The 26,031-nt window shown below is 43.3% G+C and overlaps 1 protein-coding gene across 1 annotated transcript in view; it reads left to right on the plus strand.

Annotated features, from left to right (window-relative positions):
* LOC137437555 (reticulophagy regulator 2) overlaps positions 1-25,132 on the plus strand; it is a 48,597-nt gene extending 23,465 nt beyond the window's left edge. The window contains exons 3-9 of the mRNA XM_068131980.2: positions 3,192-3,216; positions 12,333-12,465; positions 12,594-12,678; positions 13,259-13,390; positions 17,929-18,023; positions 19,671-19,809; positions 19,889-25,132. Of these exons, the coding sequence (XP_067988081.2) occupies positions 3,192-3,216; positions 12,333-12,465; positions 12,594-12,678; positions 13,259-13,390; positions 17,929-18,023; positions 19,671-19,809; positions 19,889-20,526 (1,247 nt within the window). The 3' untranslated portion in view covers positions 20,527-25,132. The remainder of the gene's footprint in view (positions 1-3,191; positions 3,217-12,332; positions 12,466-12,593; positions 12,679-13,258; positions 13,391-17,928; positions 18,024-19,670; positions 19,810-19,888) is intronic.
* Positions 25,133-26,031: the final 899 nt, after the last annotated feature.

The raw sequence follows: 26,031 nt of genomic DNA on the forward strand, positions 1-26,031 counted from the left end.
GTTAGTTTGATTAGTAGGTTGGTTAGTTTGATGATCCTTCCCGAGCGCAGGATGTGACAGTGATATTTTCCAGGATTGAAGGACATGTTCCATTTGTCAGAGTGATCAGCATCTAATAAATTCCAGGTCAGCAGAGAGTGACACAGCTACAATATGATGATCAGTGGGATGGTGAACTTTACGATACGATGTGGATGTGGACTTGTCTGCAAGAAGGAAGAGAGGGTTTTCCAGAGCATCGAAGAGGTCGTGCATAGATGACGATCAAGACTGGACCGAACACGCACTGCCTTGGATAACGCCAGCTTCCACTGGGAGATGCGAGAATAGGGGACGACTGACTGCGTGAGTGGAAGAGGTCAGAAAGCAGCTTTGTATGCTACAGGCACAGATCTTGGCAAGCAAAACAGGATGCCAGGCTGTGTCGAATGAGATCGATATGTCTTGTGTTCAGTCCTGATATTTCTTTGAGATTTGGGGGCTGCAACCACTTTATAATGGAGGCAAAGGAGGAAGTCTTGATTAGAAGGCATTACTCCATTAACTTCATCTGTGCTGTCATTGTACATGAGAAGTTTATTTCAATACGAGATGTTGCTGCATTACTTACCTCGTATTCTTCCCAAGAACCATCAAAATATACCCATTCTACCCGAAAAGAGTATGTGATTCTTGTCGATGCGATTTATTTATATGACATCATGGGACACAGATGAGGTGCAAACCTCTGACAGAGATAAATGCTGAATAATTACATGTCCATTTTATTGTGACCTTGGCATGTAATGCTCTGTTGTGCCGAATGTTTCCACATGGGGAACCAACATGGATGTAACGATCTCATTACCAGTTGTATACAACTCTGGCTGCAATCACTGCGTTGCACTATCGTCACATTGACAATATAAGCACTCAAGTCTGAGCTTGGGGAATGATATCTGGTTAAATTTTTGTGGCAATGGGAGAGGCCGTTGCAGAGAAAATGAATTCACACGAAAATAAACTTCTAAAACGGCGGAATAATGATCGAGAATGATATAGAATAATAATAAACAGAAGAAAAACAATAGGTTACAAGCCTGGTAAGGTTTGGTACCCTAACTAGAACGGCACTCGGTGAAGTGCATAGTCTCGCCTTGCGTGTTCATTCTGAACAAAAACGCCATTGTTAGCTGAGCACGCTGCTCATGTACCTGTTTAATCTTGGCACGGGTTATGACATCATAAATGTAATTCTTCACTCATCAGGTTATCGATCAGATATATGAAGTTTCAGATTTTTCAGATAAGGATTTCATTTCAACCACTTCACTGATTGTCATTGTTGTCGCCCTATATACACCATGGGGAACCTGGTGTTGGATTAGCGGTTAGGGTGCTGGCTTGGGATCCTAGGATCCTGAGTTTGAATCCCGGTCGATCGTTGAATTAACACCATGGGGGTTGCCTCAGCCTGTCATCTTCCCCAGGGTTGGCAAATTGAGTGCCAGCTTGCTGGGATGAATGAGCCATCCGGGTATCCTGCGTCGGAGTGGCGACCCATTCAGGATTGTTCCCAATAGCCAAGGAAACTGCTTCGGCGGCCCTATGCATTGTCACGGTGAAAAAAGGAATGGTCATCATACACCATGGGGAGTTGATGACATATGCCAAGTTTCAATTTTTTTGGTTGAGTGCTTTCAAGAAGTTGATCATTTTTTTTTTCCTTTAATCCAATATGGCGGCTATACAATGTGCCCCATGATGTCAGAGTTAACAATAACATATTCTCCATGTGGAGTTCCTCCTATGTTTAAAGTTTGGTCAGCTCGGGGCTGCATTAGGTGCATCTGTGCCGTTGATGCAATCCCCCTGCATAATAGGGTAGGATTCTGGTCAGGGTGCCGGCACCAATTCCCTACATTTCGTGAAAGACACCCTGCGATCTTTAGCGTCCACAAGCCAATGCTCGCAAAAGCGTTCGCAGATTAACGTCATTCCAAGTGATGATGCACTTTTTGACATGAAGCCCTGCTTGTGAAACACTAATCTGACAGTTTATAGTCATGTCGAGAATTGAACCCATGCCGTTTAGCCAATAAGCATGTGTATTTGCTGTGAGCCATCCTATTGGACACACTTTGACTCAACATGCTACCACTTCCTTCTGAACACACCGCTGTGCCACAGTTGATTGTGGAGCAACAGAAGCTGATTTTCTCCATAATCTCATTGCCATTTTCCATAATCCGGTATTGTGAACTAAACCACGTACACTTTGAGCCAATAGTCATTTGTTATCTTGCCCATCTTTGAAGCCAACAGAGTATATCAGTCTTGCTCCCTGCTGTGCCAGAATCAGTATACAAGATACCATAATTGCAGTGTGCCTAATTAAAAGTTCCATTGACGCCAACTCGCATGATAACAAGTAATGCAAATACATTTTCAAATGTGCTTCTTCGTTTGTATGCAGCAAGGCTGTGGGATAGCATCACTGGCTGAAGGTGCGGCTGTGCTGCTGATTTAATTCCCTCCATACGGCCCATAGGTTAGTATGGCAGAAATTTGGAATTTGTTCAGGGTGCCAGTGATAGCTCGCCTACTTTGCTCTTTGCAAAGGACACCATGGGATCTTTCACGCCCACCAAGTAATGATGGCAGGTGGGACATCCATTTAGCATCCATCTGATATCATCCATTTAGCATCATGATGGCATGGATGGCGCACACATGAATCACCCTGCTTGTGAAACAGCAGCATGACAGTTTATAGCTGGGTCTGGATTCAAACCCAGGTTAGACAGCTTAGGGGTGGGTTTTTGCACCTCTAGGCCATCCTGCCAGCCCTTGAAACCTGCTGATCACGGTAGGTAATACAGTTTGTGTTTACATTGCGCAAAAGTAATTTGCAAACGATTGATATGCTGCCAATTTTTTCTGTAAACCAATGATCTGAATGTGTTCACATTTATTAAAGGCGCGTGTGAATTGTTGTCTGTCTGGCTTTGAGATTTGTCTTCGTATTAGTTATGGTACATGAGTATTGTAGGTCTTGTTGTGTGGAGCATAAGTCTTCCCGACATGGTAATTTGACTTTTCTTCTCCGATCATGCCGACATATACGAAAGTAAAATGCATTCCTTGGGTAGTATAGTTAGCTGGTGCATGTTGCTTGAAAGTGATGTAGTTTTTCCTTGTTTCTGTTCCAGCGCAAGAGAATGAACATGGAGATGGGTAAGCTTCACTTTCTACATCAATTTTGATTTCTCGGTGTACAATAATATTTTTTTAATGAGGTGTAAAATGCTTATTGACGCGGGATACAATATTATCTACTACCCACATATTTTCCATGCTGAAAAAATGCAAAGTTAAACATTATGCAGCAAGAAGTCCTTCCTCAAATTGAAATTTTAATTCCTTATGTAATGGCAGGAAATGGCAAGATACGTACACTGCAATTGCTGGTAAACAATGAAAAACAAAAATTCAATTTTACTTTATCAAACTGGTGTTGTTTCAAACTGGTATCAAGTTTATCAAACTGGTATCAAACAAACAAAGCCTGGTGTTGGCTTAGCGGTTAGTGTGCCGGCTTGGGATCCTAGGATCCTGGCTTCGAATCCCGGTCGATCGCTGAATTAACGCCAGGGGGGTTGACTCAGCCTGTCATCCTTCCGAGGTCGGCAAATTGAGTACCAGCTTGCTGGGATGAATGATCCCGGTGTGTACCCCGGTTTAGAATAGTTACACCGTATCCCTGCGCATCGTAAGAGGCGACCAAGGGCTGGCGTCAGGAAGAGCATCCGGCCATAAAAACATTGCCTCAAAACAGGGAACCATGATTGTCATGGGGCCCGCAAGGCTAACCCCTGCTCTAGCGGGGAAAATGGCTTTAAAACGATCATTCATTCATTCATTCAAACTAGCCTACACTTACCACATTTGCCACCTTCTTCACTTTACCCAGTATAAATGATTGTCTGTTGGAGATTAGGCTTTTGTGGCATCAGGCTCAAGATTTGACGTATCCTCACCATGGTGTTTAGAAAATTCTAGTTGGAAAAGAGCCCATCCTTATGGACGGGAGGAAGAGGAAGCAGGACTTGGAGTGCATGTTTACCATAGTGCTATTGTTAAAAAACAAACAAACAAAAAAAAAACTATGCTTTGATTGTGTGGTGTAATTGGTTAGGGTTTAAAAGGGGCAGATAAAAGACAAGGTAAGATAGGGCATATATCTTTTGGGTTTAAGGAGAGGTAAAATAAACAGATTGATAGAAAACACTGACGGATGAGTGTAACAGTTAGTTTATGATCTCGTGTTAATAAACAATGTGAGTTAAACATCTCCCAGTACCATGTGGATCCCTCCTGCCAAATTCTGACTGTCTTGCAAATTACACTTTTATATATATTTATATAAAATAAAGTTTTTGTTTGTTTGTTTGTTTGTTTGTCTGCACGTGCTAATCTCCTGAACGGTGAAAGATAGGAGGAAACCTCTAAAACAAAAAAATGTCGGGACGGGCCCCGGGAAGGTTATAGGCTCGGTGGCGAGGCCGGTCGAGGCCACCTCGGCCAGGCTGGGCCCATTTCGCAATTAAATGCCGAGCTGAATTACAGTAGTCAATCTTCTACGGCCGTGAATAAAAGCTGAATTATAGTAATAAATTCATTCAAAAAGAACCCGGTCAACGCCAGGTACTGTGCTTTCGGCTAGTATATTTATAAATTTCTTCATTTGTCATTATATATAAAATTTGCAAAGTATGTGTTTATTTGTGGGTTTATGTGTTTTGCAGCGGTGTTTCCAGTCCTGCTTCCTCTTCTTCCTGTCATTCTAATAATTAAAAAATTATATATATATATATATATATATATATATATATATATATATATATATATATATATATATATATATATATATATATATATATATATATATATACACATACACACACATATCATCATCATTAAATAATAAGAAAAAAATGTTTATTTTGTAAAAGTGGCCTTGGCAGAGTTTTTTGTTTTTTTAAGTTTTTTTAGATCAGCATAGGTTGGGGTTGAGGGGGGGGGGGGGGGGGTCAATGTGGTTAATGTCAGTCTCATAAACCAGCAGATATGGTTCGTTTCCAGACAAAGCAAAGTTAGAAATTTTTCATGAGTATGCCTATTGTACATTTTGATGGGCCCATTGGTCATGGCTTGCGGTCCTGCTCTCATGGCCATTGGTTGGCTTTTTCTATGAAGTTTGGTGTATTTTTAGATCCTCCAGAAATATTTTATTGTTTGTAATATTATAAAATATTAGGTTGGATATTATAAAATAGTCAGCGAAAGTAAATACTGAATCACACACAGAAAGTGGTGTTTGCCTTAATGACAATACATTGGTGAGATTCCATTGAAAGGGGTGTGTCAAGTGGGTGTGATGCCTCCTAATAAAGCATTGGAAAGACATTTATTCGTTTAAGATCCCAAAGCTAACTTTGAATGAGATTAGGACAGATGCTGGTATTCTGAATAATTGTCTGTTGATTTAGCTGTACTGCATATTTATGAGTATAGTGGGAATGAGAATGGAAAAGCAGTCTTCGTGAAGATGTGTGTGTGCGTTTGCAGACAAGTATAATGATGGATAGCAGATAAGCAGATCTTTGATCAAGGTATACCAACCACCATGAGAAACAAGCAGAAGCCTTCGCTGGAGCAAAAAAGGTTTAATTTTATTTTTTTTAAATTTGGAGGCCGAAACCTTTTTTGCTCGGACAAAGGGTTAACATTCAAAATGTTAGCTTCTCCTTGCTTCCCATGCTTTGCATTCTTTAATTAACGTTCTGTTGATTCCATCCACAATAGGAATGAGCATGTTGATTTCGATATCAAATATGATTGATAGGCCAATTGGCCGTACACCTGAATCTTAATTAATTTGCGATTTATACATTGGTGACCTGACTTTACAACTTGAATGGCATTTACTAAAGGCATACATTTCGTGAAAATATATTTTTTGTACAAAGATGTGACAGACAGTACAGCATTGAAAATAGTGACGAAGTTGTAAGGTTTACAGTCTGTCAAGGTGCACGTTTGGGAATTTCAAATTCTGGGTAATATGCTGTGTTTGTAAACCCAGGCATGTTGGACCTCTGCCAATTAGTGGATGAAGGTTTGTTTTTGGTTTTTAGCTTCTGCTTTTTTTCTTTACATGATCGAGGTTTGGGGCAGAGCTAGCTCGAGCAGAATGGAAAGGGAATAACACCAACAGCAGAGTAGAGGTGAGAGTGAGAGCAATCGTAAGAGGAAGAGGATAAGGACACATGGGAGTCAACGAGCTGCACACATGCTGAATGAAACACAAGAAGAGGAGGAATGGGAAAGGTGGGGATGAAATAAAAAAGGAACAAATCAACCGACAACAAACAACAAGAGGTGAGGGAGCACGGTAACCTTGAAAAGGGGCATGCTTCGGAATGGGGTAATTTGTGGTGGAAGAGGTTGTGACTATGGATGGGGGTATTCTGAGGTAATGGTGAACAGCTGTCTTTAAGTCCTGGGGTGAAGAATGGGACTGGACAGACTGGGGAAGTTGGTTCCATAGGTGAGAGAAAAGAGGAATAAATTAGTGGAAGTGAGCAGTGAGCCCTGGATTTGGGGAGTTCAACAAGAACCCATGCAGAAACAAGAACCCATGTGCACCCATGCAGAAACCTGGGAGGGACAGAGGATGCAAGACCAAAAGGAGGCGGTAGAATACAGAGAGGCCACCAACCTGTCTGTGATTAGAGTAACAGTCAAGACGCTCGGCTTCATCCCAAGAAATCCCAATGATTTTGAGAGCCTTTCATTCCACGTTATCAAGAAGGCCAATGCATGAGGCCATGGGTGCCAGCCTAAAGGAAGGAGCAGTACCCCATGAAGCTGCAAATAAAGGCCTTGCAGGTGATCAGAATTTCAGATTGTCCAAGGAAAGACATTGCATGATGGATGATGCCCAGTCAGCAGCTGGCTTTGGTGAATGAATGAATGAATGATCGTTTTAAGGCCATTTTTCCCCACCAGAGCGGGGGTTAGCCTTGCGGGCCCCATGACAATCATGATTCCCTGTTTGAGGCAATGTTTTTATGGCCGGATGCCCTTCCTGACGCCAACCCTTGGTCACGCTCTTACGATGCGCAGGGATACAGTGTGCCTATTCTGATTCGGGGTGCACACCGTGATCATTCATCCCAGCAAGCTGGTACTCAATTTGCCGACCTCGGAAGGATGACAGGCTGAATCAACCCCCCTGGCGTTAATTCAGCGATCGACCGGGATTCGAACCCAGGATCCTAGGATCCCAAGCCGGCACCCTAACCGCTAACAGTCAAGTCAAGCTTGGTGAGCTTTGTGACTTGAGCCTGGTGAGCTTGGTGACCTTGGCTTTGGTGGCCATCTTGAAAAATATGGTCTGCCAAAGAAAGATCATGACTGATAGTGAGAGTGACTAAACGTTTTCAAGTGCTTCTGTTTTGTTTTTTTTAGAACTAGACGTGAGGGTTTTCCACTTGATCCTTTTCTGAGAGACAGGAGGAGTGTGTGGGATTTCTCAGTGTTAAAAGACATATTCTAAATGTTGGACCAGCTCCTGATTCAAGCAAAGTCTGTAGAGAGGGAAGAAGCTGCTGCCTACCTGCCACCTACCTGCCTGAAGGATGACAAATGACACAGGAGAGAGTAGAATCATCAGCAAAGAGATAGGCAGGATTTTCCAGGGAATCAGAGATCAGATCCTTGACATTCGGAGGAGATCAGAGGATATCTCCATAATTATCTCAGATAAACCTTCACAAAGACCTTCAAAATTGGATCATTGGATGCTGTTTTTGTGCTCTTTTTATGTCCAAGCTTTTCCAAAATAGTTGAAGACTTGTTTTTAGGCCATAATTCATCAAACACATGATACAGAACCTTCCAACCAGAGATTCTGCTTCGTTCTCGGTGTCCAATAGGATATTGATGCTTGCCAAATTTGTAGTGCTCATGTCACCACATATATTCACCATGTGATACAAAATATATGCGAGATCTTGAGAATTACAAATGTCAAAATGAAATGGATATTGCCTGAATGAAAGGTGAGCTAGAAACTTTTAAAATCGGAAAAGTATTTTTCAAATTTACTGATAAGATTCTCCATTCACTTTACATTGCGCTGTGGGTTAAAATCAGCATCTTCCGCGTACTGCTGCAGATTTAGAAAGTGCTTTTAATTCCAGACTCTTCATGTGTGCTGCAAAAAGTTTGTTTTGACTGAAATTCTCACACATACTGTGCCAAATCAATTTGCCCTTCCCCTGAATTTTCAGGTTCAGTTCATTCAAGAAGGTGCTGATGTTAGTCAGAAAACGCAAGTCACATTGCCACGCTTCATCCTCAATCAGAGTAAATTGCCATCTTTTCTTTCTTGGCAACAAAGTCTCGGATTGGTGTAAGCAAGGCAGCAAATAATTGCAAGACCTTTCTACGACTCGGCACATTCACAAAGTAGATGATTCCAGTGATATCTGACTGCTTGTTTCAACATTTCCATAAATTGTCGATAGCTCAGAGCACCACCACGAATAAAATTGACGATTTTGACAACCATGTCTATCAAACCTTCTAGCATTTCTTCCCTGGCAAATATTTTCTCTGTGCAAAATTCAGTGATATGATGCCAAATCATTGCCATTAAGGCCAAGCGCAGTCAGATGCTGCTTCAGCAGCCAGACAAATCAAGATTTCCGTCCAATCAATGCAGGTACACCATACGTCGTAAATGAAGCTAACTTCTTCAAATCCAATTCAAATTTTTCTATAACACCGTTCAAAGCATGAAGAATATCGATGCCACAAGTGCGGCCTTTCAGCCCACAGATTGCCAGCATTTCTTTGTGAATCTCCATGTATTTGGATACAAAACAAATGTGTGCCGAGCTGTGCAGTGTCTTGGATGTCACATGACTCTGCCAAAGCCGGTGGAAAGACACACAGGTCTTCAAATGAGCACACAGTTGATTCAAGATTTTTTGACAAATCTTCCAATTGACGAGCAATCGGCTGGTGACTCAGTTGTAGATGTGGAATCTTCTGCATGATGTAGTTTTTTTTTTTGTCTCTGGTTCATAATTTTCCAGCAAAGTTCCCATAGTTGTACAGATGATTTATTTCACCAATTCTCCATCTGAAAACGCTTTTTTTTCGAACCAGAATCCATGCTGCTTTGTAGCGAAGCCAAAGTCACCAGCTCAGATGATGAAAGAAACTTTTAAATTCTGCAGCTGCTAATGCAGCATAGAAGTTTATTTTAGATTTGAATATATAAAATGTGTGATTGTCAGATAGATCACTGATATCTGCAGCTAGTGCCATCTGATGACTAATGCACCAACACAAAAAATATAAATATAAAAAAATACAACTTTTGAAGAAAATCAATTCGCCCACGTGTCTGTGGCCGATTCGCCACTTGATAAGTGAAGAGAGTATTGGACAACCCTAGCCTAACTCTACCCAGCTAAGGACCCAGTTCCAATAATCCCAGGAACCATTTTTGCTGATGAACCCCTAACCTCATCTCTCAAGTGCCAGGCACCAAACTTTCAACTGAAGTAGCTTTGCTGTCGTACTATGGGTCCACCAATTATTGAACGTCTATCTCAAATAGTTATGGAAATAGTCTGGCTCAAAGTTAGATAAATTTACAATTTGTTGCAATATTTTTGACATAGGTATCAATTTCACTATATCAATTACACACGACTAAATGGCCTTCGAAATCGGTTGGCTGTTATTACCAAGGGAGGTCTATGACTGCCTGGAATTCTGAACCCATATTATATTTTGTGTGGAAAATTCAGCACAGTGAAGTTTGCATCAAGGCTATAAATGGCCCTTTTTGACTCCACATGACATATTTTGACATCCTCATTTGAGATAACGGACAGGATTTCATAGTTAAACTTTTAACAGAGGTTTGGCCTTTTAACAGATGTCAGCTATCAAAAAAACATGTAGAAAAGTAGTCCCCCGAGTTCGGAATGAAACTCATTTTTGGCACATTTTCACATCTCAGCTTGCGGCCTATAAGGAAGGAATTAAAGTGAGTGTGGTGAATAATGGTACAGAGATGATGGAGACATGGCGAGTCGGTATGTGTAACGGTTAGAAAACAAGATGAATAATCGAACAACGGCGTAGCTGGGCTTGAATCTACTGAATGGAGGATCTGCTGTCCCCCTGTCATGTGAGCATATCTTCAGCTCTGATTGGTGGACGTTTGCATGGGGCATGCATACACCAGACGGACAGCCAAACACAGTTCAGACGGCATTGCCCTACGGCCTACGGGATACGCCGGAAAGATATGGCTGCCGAACCACATGACCGATGATGTTGCCATTTTCTTTCCCCGACCAATTTATCCGTAGATCACGCTCAAGAAATTTCATACTGATCAGATCAAGCATTCTACTTGTTGATTTTTGACACCTTTGCTTTTGCTAATGGCACCTTTGATATCATCATTAACATGTTATTCCCCATGGGTAGTGGAGTACTTTACAATGAGACACCTTTCCGTTCTTTCCATGAAGCGGTTTCAGAGATGTCGAGGTGCAAAGTTTTTCGGTTTTTCCAAGATGGCGCCCATGCCACGTGACCTATGATGTCATCGTTGTCATTCAAAAATTATATCGGAGGAGGCATGCCTATGGTGAAAAGTTTGCCTCAATCGGACCCAACGGTTGCAGAGAAAACGTATTATAAAGGGAATAAACCCGCAAAATGCCAGTAGAAGGGAATACATACATACATACATACATACATACATACATACATACATACATACATACATACATACATACATACATACATACATACATACACCAGACGGACAGACAAACGTTGTTCTAGACAGCATTGCTATATGGGCTACTTTGTAAAAATAACTTGTAGGCCCAACCTGAGACACAGGAGCTCGAAAAAATAGACAGGAATGACCACTTGATATCTATCTATAATTCCAGTAATCTCTGTGTGTATGTGTGTGTGTATGTGTGTGTGTCTGTGTGTTTGTCTGTGACCGCTGTTTCTCGACAACCACGGGTCCGATAGACTTGAAACTTGCCAGGTATATTGCTGGGGACCCGAGGATGTGCCTTTTCAAGGTTTGAAATTAATCGGACAAGTGGTTCCCAAGGTATGGTCACCGTACTCGCAAGCCGTTCGCTTTGGCTTTGCGAATGGACCAAACCATTTCATGTAAATAGAGGGGGGGGGTTCTACCGTACTCGCAAGCCGTTCGCTTTGGCTTTGCGAATGGACCAAACCATTTCATGTAAATAGAGGGGGGGGTTCTGTGGTCGTTACTGCCACGTGGTTTCAAAGTTTTTTTTTTGTTGTTGTTGTTTGCACGCATGTTTTTTTGCACCCACGTACGGGCACGCCCTAGTGAAGAACAAAAGACACAGAGAACATAAAATACTGGCATTCCTCTATTTTACACCCATTCATTTTATGCATTTTTGGTTTAACGCCATGGAGGAATTAGGGAACACTTCAATTTATGCCTGCAATATTCGGTTTAACGCCATTTAACACCTTTAATATTTACATTTAAATTAATGGGGAAAACCACATTCGGCTTATGCCTTTTCTTTTTACACCCTGCTTTCCAGGAACTTATCCTGGACGTAAATAGAGGAATACCTGTATATCGCAGCACAGATGAATACAGAACGATTACTCAGCTTTTTGGAAGCAAATTGCTCTGAGGTCCAAAAGAAGCGACCATGACCAGGAAACCAGAAATGGAAACGTTCTTGCCTGGTAATTGATGATTGTAAAATTGATTAGTGGAGAGGTTTTTGTTTATATCTAAAAACACCCACTTCTTGCAGATACCATTTCTGTGGCAGCGACATAATGGCTGGTGATTGTTTCATAACAAGAGTAAATAAAAATAAAAAAAATAATCAAGTAGGATTTATATTATCAATTTCCACCAAAACATTTGTCCTCTAATTTGCTCTTTCTTTGTTAAATTTTGTTTCAACAAATCTCTGTTAAATTCCCAAGGCAGAAACTTAACCCCCATTTCCATGCCATTGTATTTCATGCAGGAATGTTTGACAGAGTCCTTCATTCCACTGTTTAAATTGCCTGGGTTGATTGAAATCAATAAATCCGATAGTTTCCTTTGAAGGACAACAGGAAGTTATTTAAATTTTTATTATCAAAGTTAGACATAATGAACGTTGTGTCATAATGTAACAAACTGATTGAGTATGCCGAGTGCTGTTATGCTTGCTGGCCCCCAGTGAAACGGAAACAACGAAAGCCGGCTGTCTCTTGAGTCTTGAAGAGCTTTGCTCTTACCTTGCGGAGGCTTGGGAAAGTCTGACCTTGTACAATCGTGAGCTTGTCGCCTACAGAACGCTGCATCCTGGGAAAGTATGTCCATTTGACTAACAGTCGCTTTTCATCATTGGTCCACACAAACATTTTTATCAATACATGCTCTAACATGTACTACTTACTACTCATTGCTGTGTGTACCTGTTTTATTGGTTCCCTTCCAGTTCTGCCTGCGAGTGTGCGCGACCTGCACAGGGTTGGCTGTCTTGGGCCACTATGTTCCTGGCATTATGATCAGCTACATAATTGGTGAGTGTCAAAATTCACAAATTCACAAACATGTTTTTTTTTTTAAACATTTTTTCAACAAACAGGAAGCAATTATGATTCACCTAGGCCCTGATTCATTTAAAAGAAGACTTTTGCGGAATTCCCCCACTTTTCTGCTCCATTGGTCTTCAATAATTATTGAACAACATGCCTTTGTGAACCTTTTCGATCTGTAAGAATTTGAAAAGTGCTGAACCCACTGGAAAAGCTGTAGCAGAACCTCACTCTTCCCCTTTTTTATTTGCTTACATAGTCGAGGCTTGTGGAAGAGCTTCCCTTTGGCAGTTCCTGTATCAATACCATAGAGTCACAATGTTGAAGGATTTCTTCTTCCTTGCATTGTTTTGCCTGCATTGCATTCTTGGAATAACTTAGCAAGAGTCACTACCATGTTTCTCAATTTATTGTTGAAAAGGTTTTGTGGTGAAATCTTCAGAAGTGAAATTACGTGAGAAATTATACATACCAGAGTGTTTTTAGTTTTGTTTCTCTCCATAATTCCCTGGATCATAGCTCAGGTTGTATTGGGTTATCTTATGGATTTTGATTGTGTGTACAGTACTCAGTGTGTTACTCTGGCCAATGGTCGTGTATCACGAACTGATGCAGAAGATGTACACGCGCATTGAACCCGTGCTCATGAAGCTGGATTACAGCATGAGAGGCCAGGGTCTGTCGCAGTCACACCGACGTAAGTGTGCATGTTCCCCATAATTTTACCCCCTGCCTATACGTCCCGCACGTTTTGTCACCTTGTATTACTAGCATCTATTATGTGAAGACATATTCTTGCAAATTACTAAAAATTGTACAATAAATTCTGGAGATGCAAAAAATTCAGGCTCGGGAAAGGGCAGCCGATGTAACAAACAGTGAAACACTATATCCTAGAAACTTGGTCCATTTGAGACAATGTACACACCGACAGGTGGGGCAAGAGAAAATGCATGCATGTAAGGTGCATGCATAAGCATAACGATTAATACTTCGAATTATAATAATAATAATAATTCATTTATTTTGTATAGCGCTTTTCCAGAAGCCCAAAGGCGCTTTGACAGAGTGGCAAACATAATGCATAACAATACATGAAAACAACAATTGCAAAAAGACAAGAATCAATAGGGAAATATTTAAAGCAAAAGGAGGGAGAAGGAGAAGAGATAGTCAGGGGTTAAATGCTGTGGGTTGAATGTTGAATGCAGTGTTGAACAGGTGGGTCTTTAGTGATGTTTTGAATGTGGTGAGTGAGGAGGAGTCTCTGATGGTGTGAGGTAGTGAGTTCCAGAGGGAGGGAGCAGCGATGGAGAAGGCCCTGTCCCCCCAGGATCTGAATTTGGTCCGGACGGAGGGGGTCAGGATGTTGGTACCAGCAGAGCGGAGGTTGCGGGTGGGAGTGTGTCTGGAGAGGAGGTCAGCCAGGTAGGATGGGGCCAGGTTATGGAGGGCTTTGTATGTCAAGAGGAGGATTTTGTACTGGATTCTCTGGGGGATGGGGAGCCAGTGAAGCTTGTAAAGGACGGGGGTGATGTGGTCACGGGTCCGGGAATGGGTGAGTAGACGGGCAGCGGAGTTCTGAATGTATTGGAGTTTATTGGTGATTTTTGAGGGTGAACCATAGAGGAGGCTATTGCAGTAGTCCAGACGGGAGGTGATGAAGGCGTGGATGAGGGTTTCTGCAGCCGTGGAGGAGAGGGATGAGCGGAGACGGGCAATGTTTTTCAGGTGAAAGAAGGCTGACTTTGTGATCTGTTTAGTGTATTTGTCGAAGGAAAGGGTTTGGTCAAAGATGACGCCAAGATTCCGGATGTGAGGGGAGGTGGATACTGGGATACCGTCGATGTTGAGGGCAAAGTTATGGGTGGATTTTGTGAGCGTTTTTGGGCCAATGATGATTATTTCAGATTTATCACAGTTAAGCTTGAGGAAGTTGATTTGAAGCCAGGATTTTATTTCAGTGATGCAGTTTGTCAGGATAGAGTGGGTGTCGGTGGAGACGGACTTGGTGGAGATGAAAAGCTGGATGTCATCGGCGAAGCAGTGGAATTGGAGACCATGACGGCGGATTAAGTGACCGAGCGGGGACAGGTAAAGGATGAAGAGGAGGGGGCCAAGAACTGAACCTTGGGGGACACCTTGGGGGAGGGGAGCAGTGGGGGATTTGCAGTTATTGATGGAGATGAACTGGCATCTGTCAGAGATGTATGATTTAATCCAAGAGAGGGCAGTGCCGGTAACGTTAAAGGTGGATTCAAGTCGGGTGAGGAGGATAGTGTGATCGATGGTGTCAAAGGCAGCACTGAGGTCGAGGAGGACGAGAATGCTGAGGTTGCCAGCGTCAGAGGAGAGGAGAAGGTCATTGGTGATTTTGAGGAGAGCAGTTTCAGTAATGTGGTTGGACCGGAATCCGGATTGGAATGTTTCATACAGGTTATTGGCAGAGAGATGATGTTTGAGTTGAGTGGCTACAGCACGTTCCAAAACTTTTGACAGAAAGGGTAGGTTGGAGATGGGTCTGAAGTTGTTTAGGGTGTCAGGGTTTAGACCAGGTTTTTTTAGAATGGGGGTAACAGCAGCAATTTTGAGGGAAGGTGGGACGATGCCTGTAGACAGGGAGGAGTTTATTGTTGCAATGATAAGTGGAGAGAGAGCAGGGAGGGAGGCTTTGACAAAGCTGGAGGGGATGGGGTCAAGAGTGCAGGTGGCAGTTTTCATTCCTATGAGGAGTTCAGAGAGGTCAGTAGGGGAGATTGGGGAGAACCGAGACAGGGGATGGCAGGACAAGGGGGGGCAGGTGGTTGGAGGGGGAGCGGGTGCGGCGGTGGTCAAGCTGTTGTAGATGTTGTCAATTTTGCGTTGGAAGAAAGAGAGGAAGGAGATGCAGTTGTCTACTGTGAATGACTGGGTGGTGGTGTTCAGGGGGCGGAGGAGTTTGTTTATTGTCGAGAAGAGTGCTTTTGGGTTTCCGGAGCCAGAGTGGATAATTTGATAGTAGGCAGAGCGGGCGCGGGAGAGGGCATCTTTGTAGTGTTGTAGGTGGTCCTTGTAGGCTTGGGAGTGAACTGTGAGACCCGTTTTATTGCGGAGTCTTTCAAGTTGGCGAGCACGAGTTTTCATCAGGTGGAGTTCAGGGGTAAACCAGGGAGCAGAATGGGTGAAAGAAACTGTTTTGGTTTTTACAGGCGCAAGCTGGTCAAGGCAGGAGGAGAGAGTGTGGTTGTAGTAGTCAGTGAGGTCGGAAGGGGTGTGGAGGTCAATGAAGGGAGAAGTGGACATTTTTTCAGAGAGGGTGGATGAGAATGAGGTAGGTGAAAGAGCGTTTAGCTTACGGAAGTTGATTGTGCGATAATGCCTTGGTGTTGGGGCGGGGATGTTGATGGTCAGAGTGATGGCTAAGTGGTCAGAGAGGGTGAGGTCGGAGCCATAGAGATGGTGCAAATTTAATCCAGTGGAGCAGACAAGGTCCAAAATGTGACCACGGATATGGGTAGGAAAGTCGACATGTTGAGTGAGGTTAAAGCAGGTGAGTAAATCAGTGAAGTCAGTGGTTATTGTGGAGTCAGTGGAGTCCATGTGCATATTGAAATCACCAAGGAGGAGGATTGAGGGGGAGAGGGAACATAGCTGGGTCAGAAAGTAGGAGAAGTCAGACAGGAATGATGGGTGTGGTTTGGGAGGGCGGTAGACGACAGCCATGACTGACTGCGTGCGACCAGAGAGTTTTAAAGCCAGGTGTTCAAATGATGGAGCAGATGAGATGGAGATGAGGTTGGTCTTGATGTCTTGACGGTGGATAACGGCAATTCCACCACCTCGGCCCTCCGAGCGTGGTTTATTGACGTAGGAATATCCATTGGGTGTGGTGAGGTTAAGTGTGTAGTAGTCCAGAGGTTGTTGCCAGGTTTCGGTGAGACAGAGAAAGTCCAGTTTGTTATCCAGGATGTATTCGTTCAGGATGAGGCATTTGTTGTTGAGGGACCGGGTGTTGAACAGGGTGAGCTTGATGTTGTTTTGAACAGCAGGGATGAATTCAGGTGATTTAGCCAGGGTTCGTAGGCAGGAGGTGCGATCGTGTGCGTTGCTGTGACCAGGTGCGCTGGGATGAAGAGTGAGAGTGCGCTGAGCCGACCAGAGGACGGGGATGGAGTGACCTGATTGCAAATAAACGAACTTACGACCGGAGCCACGGTGAATGTACCTGGGTCGTCGGAGGAGTCCATTTGATTTAATGGCAGAGATGCGTGATGGGGTGGAGCGGGTACCGAGCAGAAGAAGCCCTGCGGCGGAGTACCTCAGAGCCATGCCAGGCAGGAGCGAAGGGACGAGTACGAGGCCAAGGTCGAGGAGGCAAAGCGGCAAACGCAGCGGCAAACGACTGCAGCCGCTAATCAAGACCACAGCGGCAAACAGCCACCGCCGCAAACAACGGGAGCGGGCCTGAGGAAACAGTGGAGGAGCCGGGCAGGCGAAGGGCAGGCGAATTATGATACATATTTATGTAACACAGTACCGTACTGCATAAAAATGCATAATGATGCGAAGTGTAAAATATCGTATCCTCGACGGAACCTGGCACGCCACCTCGACGGAGCCTGGCGCGCCTCCTCGGCGGAGCCTGGCGCGCCTCCTCGGCGGAGCCTGGCGCGCCTCCTCGGCGGAGCCTGGCGCGCCTCCCCGGCGGAACCTGGCGCGCCTCCTCGGCGGAGCCTGGCGCGCCTCCTCGGCGGAGCCTGGCACGCCTCCTAATGCTGCTTTTTGAGATATCCTGCTCACAGACAAACATGGGTGAATACATAACCATCCATCTTCAGTGGCAGAGGTAGCAAAAAAATTTTTTCTTTCTTCTGAAAGGCAGTATGTATCAGCTGTGTTTGCCTTTTCATAAAGAAATTTCAGCTCATGGAGGAGAAAAAGACAGAGTGTAGAAGGTGCACTCACTGACTGAAAATCAAAGATTAACGAGAAAAAGAAACGCACAGACTGTCAGGAATGGAAGGGAAGAAAAGTGGAGGGTGAGTGGAGGGGTAGTAAGAGGTCAGCAAAAGGAGGAGAGATCAGGAATCTGGATGTGAGATTATGATTGTCAGCACTCTTGAAAGATTTAAGATTGAGGGAGGATTACGAGACAATAGACCTGGGGAGAGAATGGAGAAATAAAGGAATTGTGATGTTTAAAATGCAATATGTTCACAACAGTCTTTCCCCGATTCCTTTTCATCCTACTTTCAGGTCGACTTCGAGTGTCCGAACACGAGGGTGGTGGTTCTGCAGACACAGATACAGATAGTGACAGTGGAGAAGAGCTTTCAGCATTTTGTGGCAAGGTAATTATTGAAATTACAACTGATCGTTTTGTCTGTCTAGTGAAAAAGCAATGGGCATCAGTGTGTGACGTTTTGTTGATTGTCAGTGCTTGCTAGTTGCCACCAACAAAAAAGTAATTTTTAAAAAAGTTTATGCAAATTTTTAAAATTTAAACAAGCGTTTTAAAATGGCACAGCTTGTAATAGAGCTAACACACGCCTACACACGCATCACACACACACCCTCACACATCTCACACATCTCACACATCTCACACATCTCACACATCTCACACACCACACACACACCGCACATGTACCTCACATGAATGGACATACAGACGAATACACAAGACACAACACAGGACTGTTAGATGAGCCAAAAACAGCCACTGAGTTTGGGGGAAGTGCCATCACTTACCGGGGCACTCACACTGCGTACTGACGACGTCACAGCCATGGCACAACCTGTCTCGCCACACTCAGCGGCTCATTTCTTGAGGATAAATTTCCTTCTCCCCATGGATGCAAACCTATGGCCGTTTGTCTGTGCTCTATCCTTTTTAAATGCTGAATGTCAAGCAAGGAAACAGCACATACCGTTTTTAAAGTCTTTGGTATGACTCGGCCGTGGTTTGAACCGCCGACCTCCCAGACTCAGGGCGGACGCTCTTAACTATTACACCGAGTCTGGTATAACTACTTTGGTGGTTGTACTCAAGGTCATGCAGCACAGTGGTTGTGGTTCTTCTGATCCCGATGCAACCTTTTATTTGATGTTGACGGAGGGCAAGTCAAAATCACATGCTCTTAGATCCAAGGATCCCTGGTGTTGGGCTAGCGGCTAGGGTGCCGGCTTAGGATCCAAGGATCCTGGGTTCGAATCCCGGTCGATCGCTGAATTAACGCCAGGGGGGTTGACTCAGCCTGTCATCCTTCCGAGGTCGGCTAATTGAGTACCAGTTCACTGGTAATTCCCTGTTTGTCGTTAAAGGCGGCAAAAAGGGTTGGCGTCAGGAAGGGCATCCGGCCGTAAAACATTGCTTCAAATAGGGGACCGAAAAACAACAACAGCCACGGTTCCCGAAAAAGGCCAACCCCCGCTTTGCGGGGAAAAATGGCCTCTAAAGGTGGTTTTTTAGATCCAAGGAACAGTGTAGGCAATGGGGTTCATACAGGTGGTAAAGAGGCAAAGCTGTAAAGTGCATTTGGCGTAGCACGTTCATCTGTCAGTAGAGAAAACGGGAAACAGAATTTACGCTGCATTCTTCTCAGATTGCAGGCCCATTCTCCCTTATTTGACGGGTTCAACATCTATACGTCGTTAAATTCATATAGTGACCCCCTAGGTCTTTGTTTGGTACACTAAACATTTTTCATTTACAATTCCATGTTTTGCCGTCAGCCAGAGTGCTCCAAAACATAGAACCTGAACCGGTGAAGATTTTGATTTGATTTTTTGATTTTTCCCGATTCTCAACTTTTTTGATTCTCCCGGTAAACGGCCTAACTATGGTGTGTGCATACATGGGGCTTCTTTTCAAAGTCTCTCTTCTTTGTTCATGGCAATGTATAACGAAACCAAGGATCCATTCGCAAATAATTTATGCACTCGGGTGCTTCCAAACAATCAGCCAGATGAGAATGCGCTGTCTGTGCCTATGCTAGATGGATGTGACTCGAACAGCACTGGCACTGGCCATCACGGATTCCGAACTCTCTGATGAGGAGGCATCCTTTTTGGAAAGCGAGGGCTTCTCATTATCACGAGGAAATACTCCGCCACCTTCAATCGAGTTGTATGAAGGTACAGAAAGCTCGCATTCTTCTAGCATCTTCAGTAATTAAACAAGTAACCATAATTTTGCTTCACCCTCTGTTCTCAGACTTGGAGAGACACACTACGGATAACAAGACAGATGGAAACGCTCAGCAGGACATGCCAGAATATCCTCAATCAGACAATTTGGCAGAAAGAGAGGCCACTGTAGACGTAACTCCTCAAACACTGAAGACGAAGATCCCTCGGGAAGCCCATACAATGGAGACCTTGGGTTTGGGATCAGTGATGCAAGATGATGTTGATGATGATAGTACTCAAAAGAAGCAGGTTAAATGTGCACATTTAAAGCATGGCATTGAGAGTGACATTGTGGCTGAGAAAAGTGTGGATGATTTTAAAGTAGAGGACAGAAGTGAAATGGTGAAGAATGTTGGTTTTGTTTGCATGAAGCCCCTAAGGAAAGCAGAAAGTGAAATTTCCTCGCAACCCGTTTCTGCAGAAAGAAGTAATGTCATCAGTCTTGCAGCACACACGACTATCGTAGCAGGAAGTGATGACCAAAAAGTGACAGAAAGTGCCACAAGCGTACACACTGCAGAAAGTGATGTTGCCAAAGTGGGTTCTCAGGACGATGAGGAATTTGTCATCCTCGATCGAGCTGATGTGGAGCAGTTTGGGGAGGACATGATGGGCAGTGCGTTACAAGAGACCTCAGGGCTTATGGGTAATCTATTTGGGTGAAGACCTCAAATTAGTCCAACAAATAGTCTATAATATGTTCTTACATCCTCATCTTCACAAAAGCTTCACTTCCCCCTTCTTGGCCATGCTCTTTTCATGTGATCGATCATAAATTAATAACTTCATCCAATAGTCGAGCATTAGGTTTCAGTCATAAGTTCATTCTGCATTTCCAATGGCTGCACTACATTCAACCAACCTGTTCTTAGTCCTTGATCATTGTACGAGAAATGTAATTGCTGAAGTCTTTTCATAAGCACACCCTTGACTATTATCCTTAACCCTGCAGGTTCAATCTGAAATCACTTGTTTATTGTCATCCCTCACATTAAGCTGTTCCTTCATTAATCTATATCCAGAATGTAACAATTAATTAAATTGCAACTAGTGTATCATTTTGATTATATTGTCGGCATCCAATGATGAAGTCTTCTCAACTTCGCCTGCTTTAATTTATTTGTGGTCATATAAAAATAAATAAGTTTCTAATTTGGCGATTTCTAATCGTCAAGTTTTGGGGCGAAGTTTTTATTGGAGTAAAATATAAAGCGTTACTAACGCGTATCAGCTGTGTTTTCCTTTTCGTAAAGAAATTTCAGCTCAGGGAGGAGAAAAAGACAGTGTAGAAGGTGCACTCACTGACAGAAAATCAAAGATGAACGAGAAAAAGAAACGCACAGTCAGGAATGGAAGGGAAGAAAAGTGGAGGGTGAGTGGAAGAGTAGTAAGAGGTCAGCAAAAGGAGGAGAGATCAGGAATCTGGATGTGAGATGATGATTGTCAGCACTCTTGAAAGATTTAAGATTGAGGGAGGAGTACGAGACCACAGACCTGGGGACAGAATGGAGAAGTAAAGGAATTGTGATGTTGAAAATGCAATACCAGCCCCCGCGTGTCAGAACACGAGGGGGTGGTATAAGAATGAGGTAGTGATAAATGAAAATAAAAGCATGCAGTCTGTGAACTGATTGGAAATAAATTCCCCATACAAACGTCTGACCTTGTGATGTACAGGTCTTTCAATCCTTAATGTCACCGAGTGTAGTTTGTTGCTGCTCTTCTTCCTTTTCGTAAGTGTGATCGTGAATCAGTTTGAGCATAACCTTGCGAACATACGTTATTACCTCACCGCAGCTACTCGCACAGTCTTCTTTCCTTTGCTGTTTGATCTTTCCCAAACCACCGTCATTTCTCAAACTTAAAAAAACTCTGGTATATATATAATGTACACAAAGGGTGTTCCTAAATTATCCTTCCTATTTTAATGTACATGGTGTTCCAAAAAGACCTGGCCAACTTTGGTTGTCAATGTATTCAGTACAACAAATTATACAATGGTACCCTTTGTTTTATAATGATACAGAAACTCAAAAGTTTTCTTTATTTTCATGTCTAGTGGTTTATTGTAAAAGAAAATGGCGACAACAAGAGAAAGCTCAGTGCGTCAAATGGTTCATAGAGACAAGATCCGACACGCAAGTTCAGCGTAATATCCGTAAAAGGTATGGAAGGAATCTGCCATGGCAGACTAGTATCAGAGTGATACATGAGATTTAAGGAGACTGGAAGTTGTCAGAAACAGAAATGTACCGGTCGACCAAGCACAAGTGCAGCAGACATTGAACGAGTCCATGAATCATTTCAACAAAATCCCAGAAAATCAATGACACATCTAGAGAACTGGGACTACCAACCACCACTGTACACAGGAATTTGCATAAAAGACTGAAGCTTTGTGCCTATAAGGTGCAGACTCTGCAGGAACTCGAACCAAATTAGACGAAAACACAAGGCATTTGCCTTGGAAATGCTTAGTCACATGGGGGTTGATGAAGATTACTTGAAAAAGGTCATGTTCCTGGTATTGGCTTAGCGGTTTGGGTGCTGACTTGGGATCCAAGATCCTGGGTTCGAATCCCGGTCGATCGCTGAATTAACACCAGGGGGGTTGACTCAGCCTGTCATCCTTCTGAGGTTGGCAAATTGAGTACCACAGTTCAATGGTAATTCCCTGTGTGTCGCAAGAGGCGACTAACAGGGTCGGTGGCAGGAAGGGCATCCGGCCATAAAACTGCTTCAAAAAGGGGACCATGGTGCCTGAAATAGGCCAACCCCTGCTCTGTGGGGTAAAATGGCCTCTAAAGGTGGTTCTTCTTCTTCTTTCACAGATGAAGCTTGCCTTCATTTATTGGGGATGGCCAACCGGCACAATGTGAGGATCTGGGGCTCTGAAAATCCCCACGTGGTCATTGAACACATACGTGATAGTCCAACAATCAATGTTGTGGCCTTCTCCATGACCGCTTCGTGGGTCTGTTTTTCTTTGCGGAGCATACAGTGACCTCAACAATTTACATAAACATGTTGGAAGGATTCGCCTTCCCACAGATTGAAGACCTGTAACCCGATATCATTTTTTAACAGGACCGCGCTCCCCCTCATTGGTCCTTCGTCATTTGAGCCATCCTGAATGAAAAATTTCCAGGTTTCTAGATTGGCCGAGACGGTCCAACAGCCTAGCCCCCACGATCACCAGAAATCACCCCCTTGATGATTTTTTTTTTCTGTGGGGGTTTGTCAAAGATGTCTACAACACCGAAGTGGCAAACCTGCAGGACCTTAGGTCTCAGATCACAGCTGCATGCACACCTGGTGGACGCAAACATGCTGAGACAAACATGGCAAGAACTTGTGTACCACCTTGATGTCCTGTGTGTGACAAACGGAGCTGACATTGAAGTGTATTGATGGTGTGCACAAAACTGAGTTTTTGTATCATATAAAACAGAGTATCGTATCATTTGTTCTTCTAAATATATTAACAATCAAAGTTGGCCAGATCTTTTTAGAACACCCTGTAGATAATAAAAAGTAACAGATGTACAAGCATGCAGTTTGCATCATGTTGTAGCCCAACTTGGTGTTTTTTCTTGACGTCATTGGACTTCTGCATATGCACCATTAGTGGCTCTCAAAACATCCGATAGTCGATTTCAGTCCACGTTCGCTGCAACATGTCCACAGTCACACATTTTTGGGTGATTACTCTACACACTGGAGAGGCACCTGAAAGAAAATGCAAACAAGAATGTTTTGAATTGGGCTACAAGATGGTGCCAACTGTATGCTTTTGCATGTCGATTAGTACTTAGGTTTTTTGTTTTTGACATTCTTTTTATTCTTCTCGGCCACAATTATTCCCAAGTTATTGTGGGGTTGGCTGGGGGTTGAATTTTTTTTTTTTGTTTTGGCCCACGTCTTTCACGAACCGGCTGGCCAGGCCTGACACTCGATCGACTAAGTAGTTATGGAATGAATTTGTAATTTGTTCAGGGTGTTGGCGATAGCTTGCCTACGCTTCGCTAAGTGGGATATTTAACTTCCATCAACTAATGCCAGGAGACCAGACGCCCAGTTTAACCTCCATCTGAGGAACGGAACCCTGCCTGCCAAAAACCTCCCCTGCCTGCGAAACACCGGGATGACAGTTTATAACTGAGTTGAGATTCGAATCCAGGCTAGACAGCTTGGAGGCAAGTGTGTGCGTACTTCTCGGCCATCCTGCGAACCATTTTATTCACATTCAAAATAGGAAAGGTAACTTAGGAATTCCCTTTATTATAGTCTACCACATGGCATTTGAAGGCTTCATGTTGCATGATGGAGACCTCTCTCTATCACCCCTCTCAGAGATATCATAATTGTCACAAATTAGGATCATGTCAATAAATAAACGTGAAGATTGAACTGGAAACTTTTTGGGCCCTAAGCACTGTTCAATCAGCGACATGCTCTTGTCATACTCTTCTCCTTGTATACTTCACCATTGTCTCGCTGTTTGTAAGTAAAGCCACAGCAACCTCCCATTACATCACCGAGCAACGTAATAACTGACTCCCATTGGAGGCTTTCATCATTGATATAAAGTTCCATCCCAATACTATCTATTGGTTTGTTTAGCTTTCTGAACTTTTTTGTGACTTATCTTGAATATAAATATTTGCAATTACAGCTTCATTTTCATTGCAGTCTCACCTGGTCGTTAAAGTTCATTCGAAAGACCTCAATAAGTTCCCGAATAGTGTTATACAGATTATGGTGAAATGTGAGTCGAGTTGGTCTGACAATGAGAAGTGGTGCGGTTACAGTTCCTACACCTGTGTGCTATGGTGGTGAAATATCTTCCAAATACTGTAAGTTTTGTTGTTTCTATTTCTATCCACTTGTTCCCTTTCTATTCGTTTGCCTCGGTTGTTCAGTAAATGCTTTTCAACATTTCGCATCTACTTAAGGCTTTTATGTTTATACAGTATTTCAATTTTGCTGTCGTGTTCAAGGCTGTACATTTCCTGGAGTGAGCTCATAGCTATAATCATATGTCTGTCTCAATATGTACTTGGCTTAAAAGGGGTTTACTTCGAGATTCTGGTTCTAGCGGCATTTCTTAGTCCTTGGGATTCATGTGCCCTGAAATGGTGACGATGCCAAAGGGGACAAAAAGAATGGCAGGTTGACAACTGCATGTGCACACCTTTTATTTGTACATTACCACCTTCTCGTCTTGAATATATTGTAAATTACTGCTATTAAAGCTTATTTAAATGAATTTGCCTTTGGTGACACACATTCCTCCTTACTGTGCAACGCAGACCTTTGCAGTGACGTTACAAAAATGTCCGACTGGATTGTTTTTTCCCTTTCCTATTAGTAGCTTTGTTCGGGAGTCAGGTAGTTAAGGGGTTCTGCTTCAAGGTGTTCGGTTGATATCCTTCCGTGGTTGACACGCACGCGAAGCAAAAAGCGAGGTAAAGCAATTGGTTCACCTTGTCCGTCTACAAACGACGGTTAATGGTTAAGGAACAACTTCATTTCAACGGAATGTTATATTTTTGAACACGAATTGGGAAACAAACCTGTTGTTTTACCATACTGTACTTTGGCTCATGTGCAGGGAGTGGGATAAAAAAAATTACTCTGTCTGCCTATCTGGCAGTCGGCCAAAATTTTAAATTTTGTTTGACTGCCTCCAAACAGGCAGTCATTATGCATAAAGATAGTCATAAAGAAGATTAAATGGCATAGTCCCTGTGGTTTTAATAATTTTGCTGTTTTTTTTTTTGTATACAAGGTCGAGGCTCGTGTAAGAGCAAACACATTGAACATGAAAACATGCAGACACTTCAAACATACCAATAAATAAAGGGAGCGGGAGACAGGGGAAGAGAGGGGGAAGCACACAAGTACAACATTTGAGAGCAGGGATATCGGGAGATCTGTGGAAGGTAGAGGGCTTGGGTTGAGGAGGCGTGGGGGTGGGAGAGGTAAAAAAAAAAACACATGGACACTGCTAGGACTTCCAGGAAAGAAGTCGCTATTTCAGAAAAGTGGATCTGGGGTGAATTAACAGGGGTAGAAAAGATCAAGGTTTTGGATGGGGGAAGATAGATGGAGGTGAACAGCTGTTTTAAAGACCTGGAGGGATGAGTGGGATTGAAGAGAGTGAGG

The sequence above is a fragment of the Myxine glutinosa genome, chromosome 12 (genome assembly GCF_964187855.1).
Source record: "Myxine glutinosa chromosome 12, kmMyxGlut1.1, whole genome shotgun sequence".
NCBI lineage: Eukaryota > Metazoa > Chordata > Myxini > Myxiniformes > Myxinidae > Myxine > Myxine glutinosa.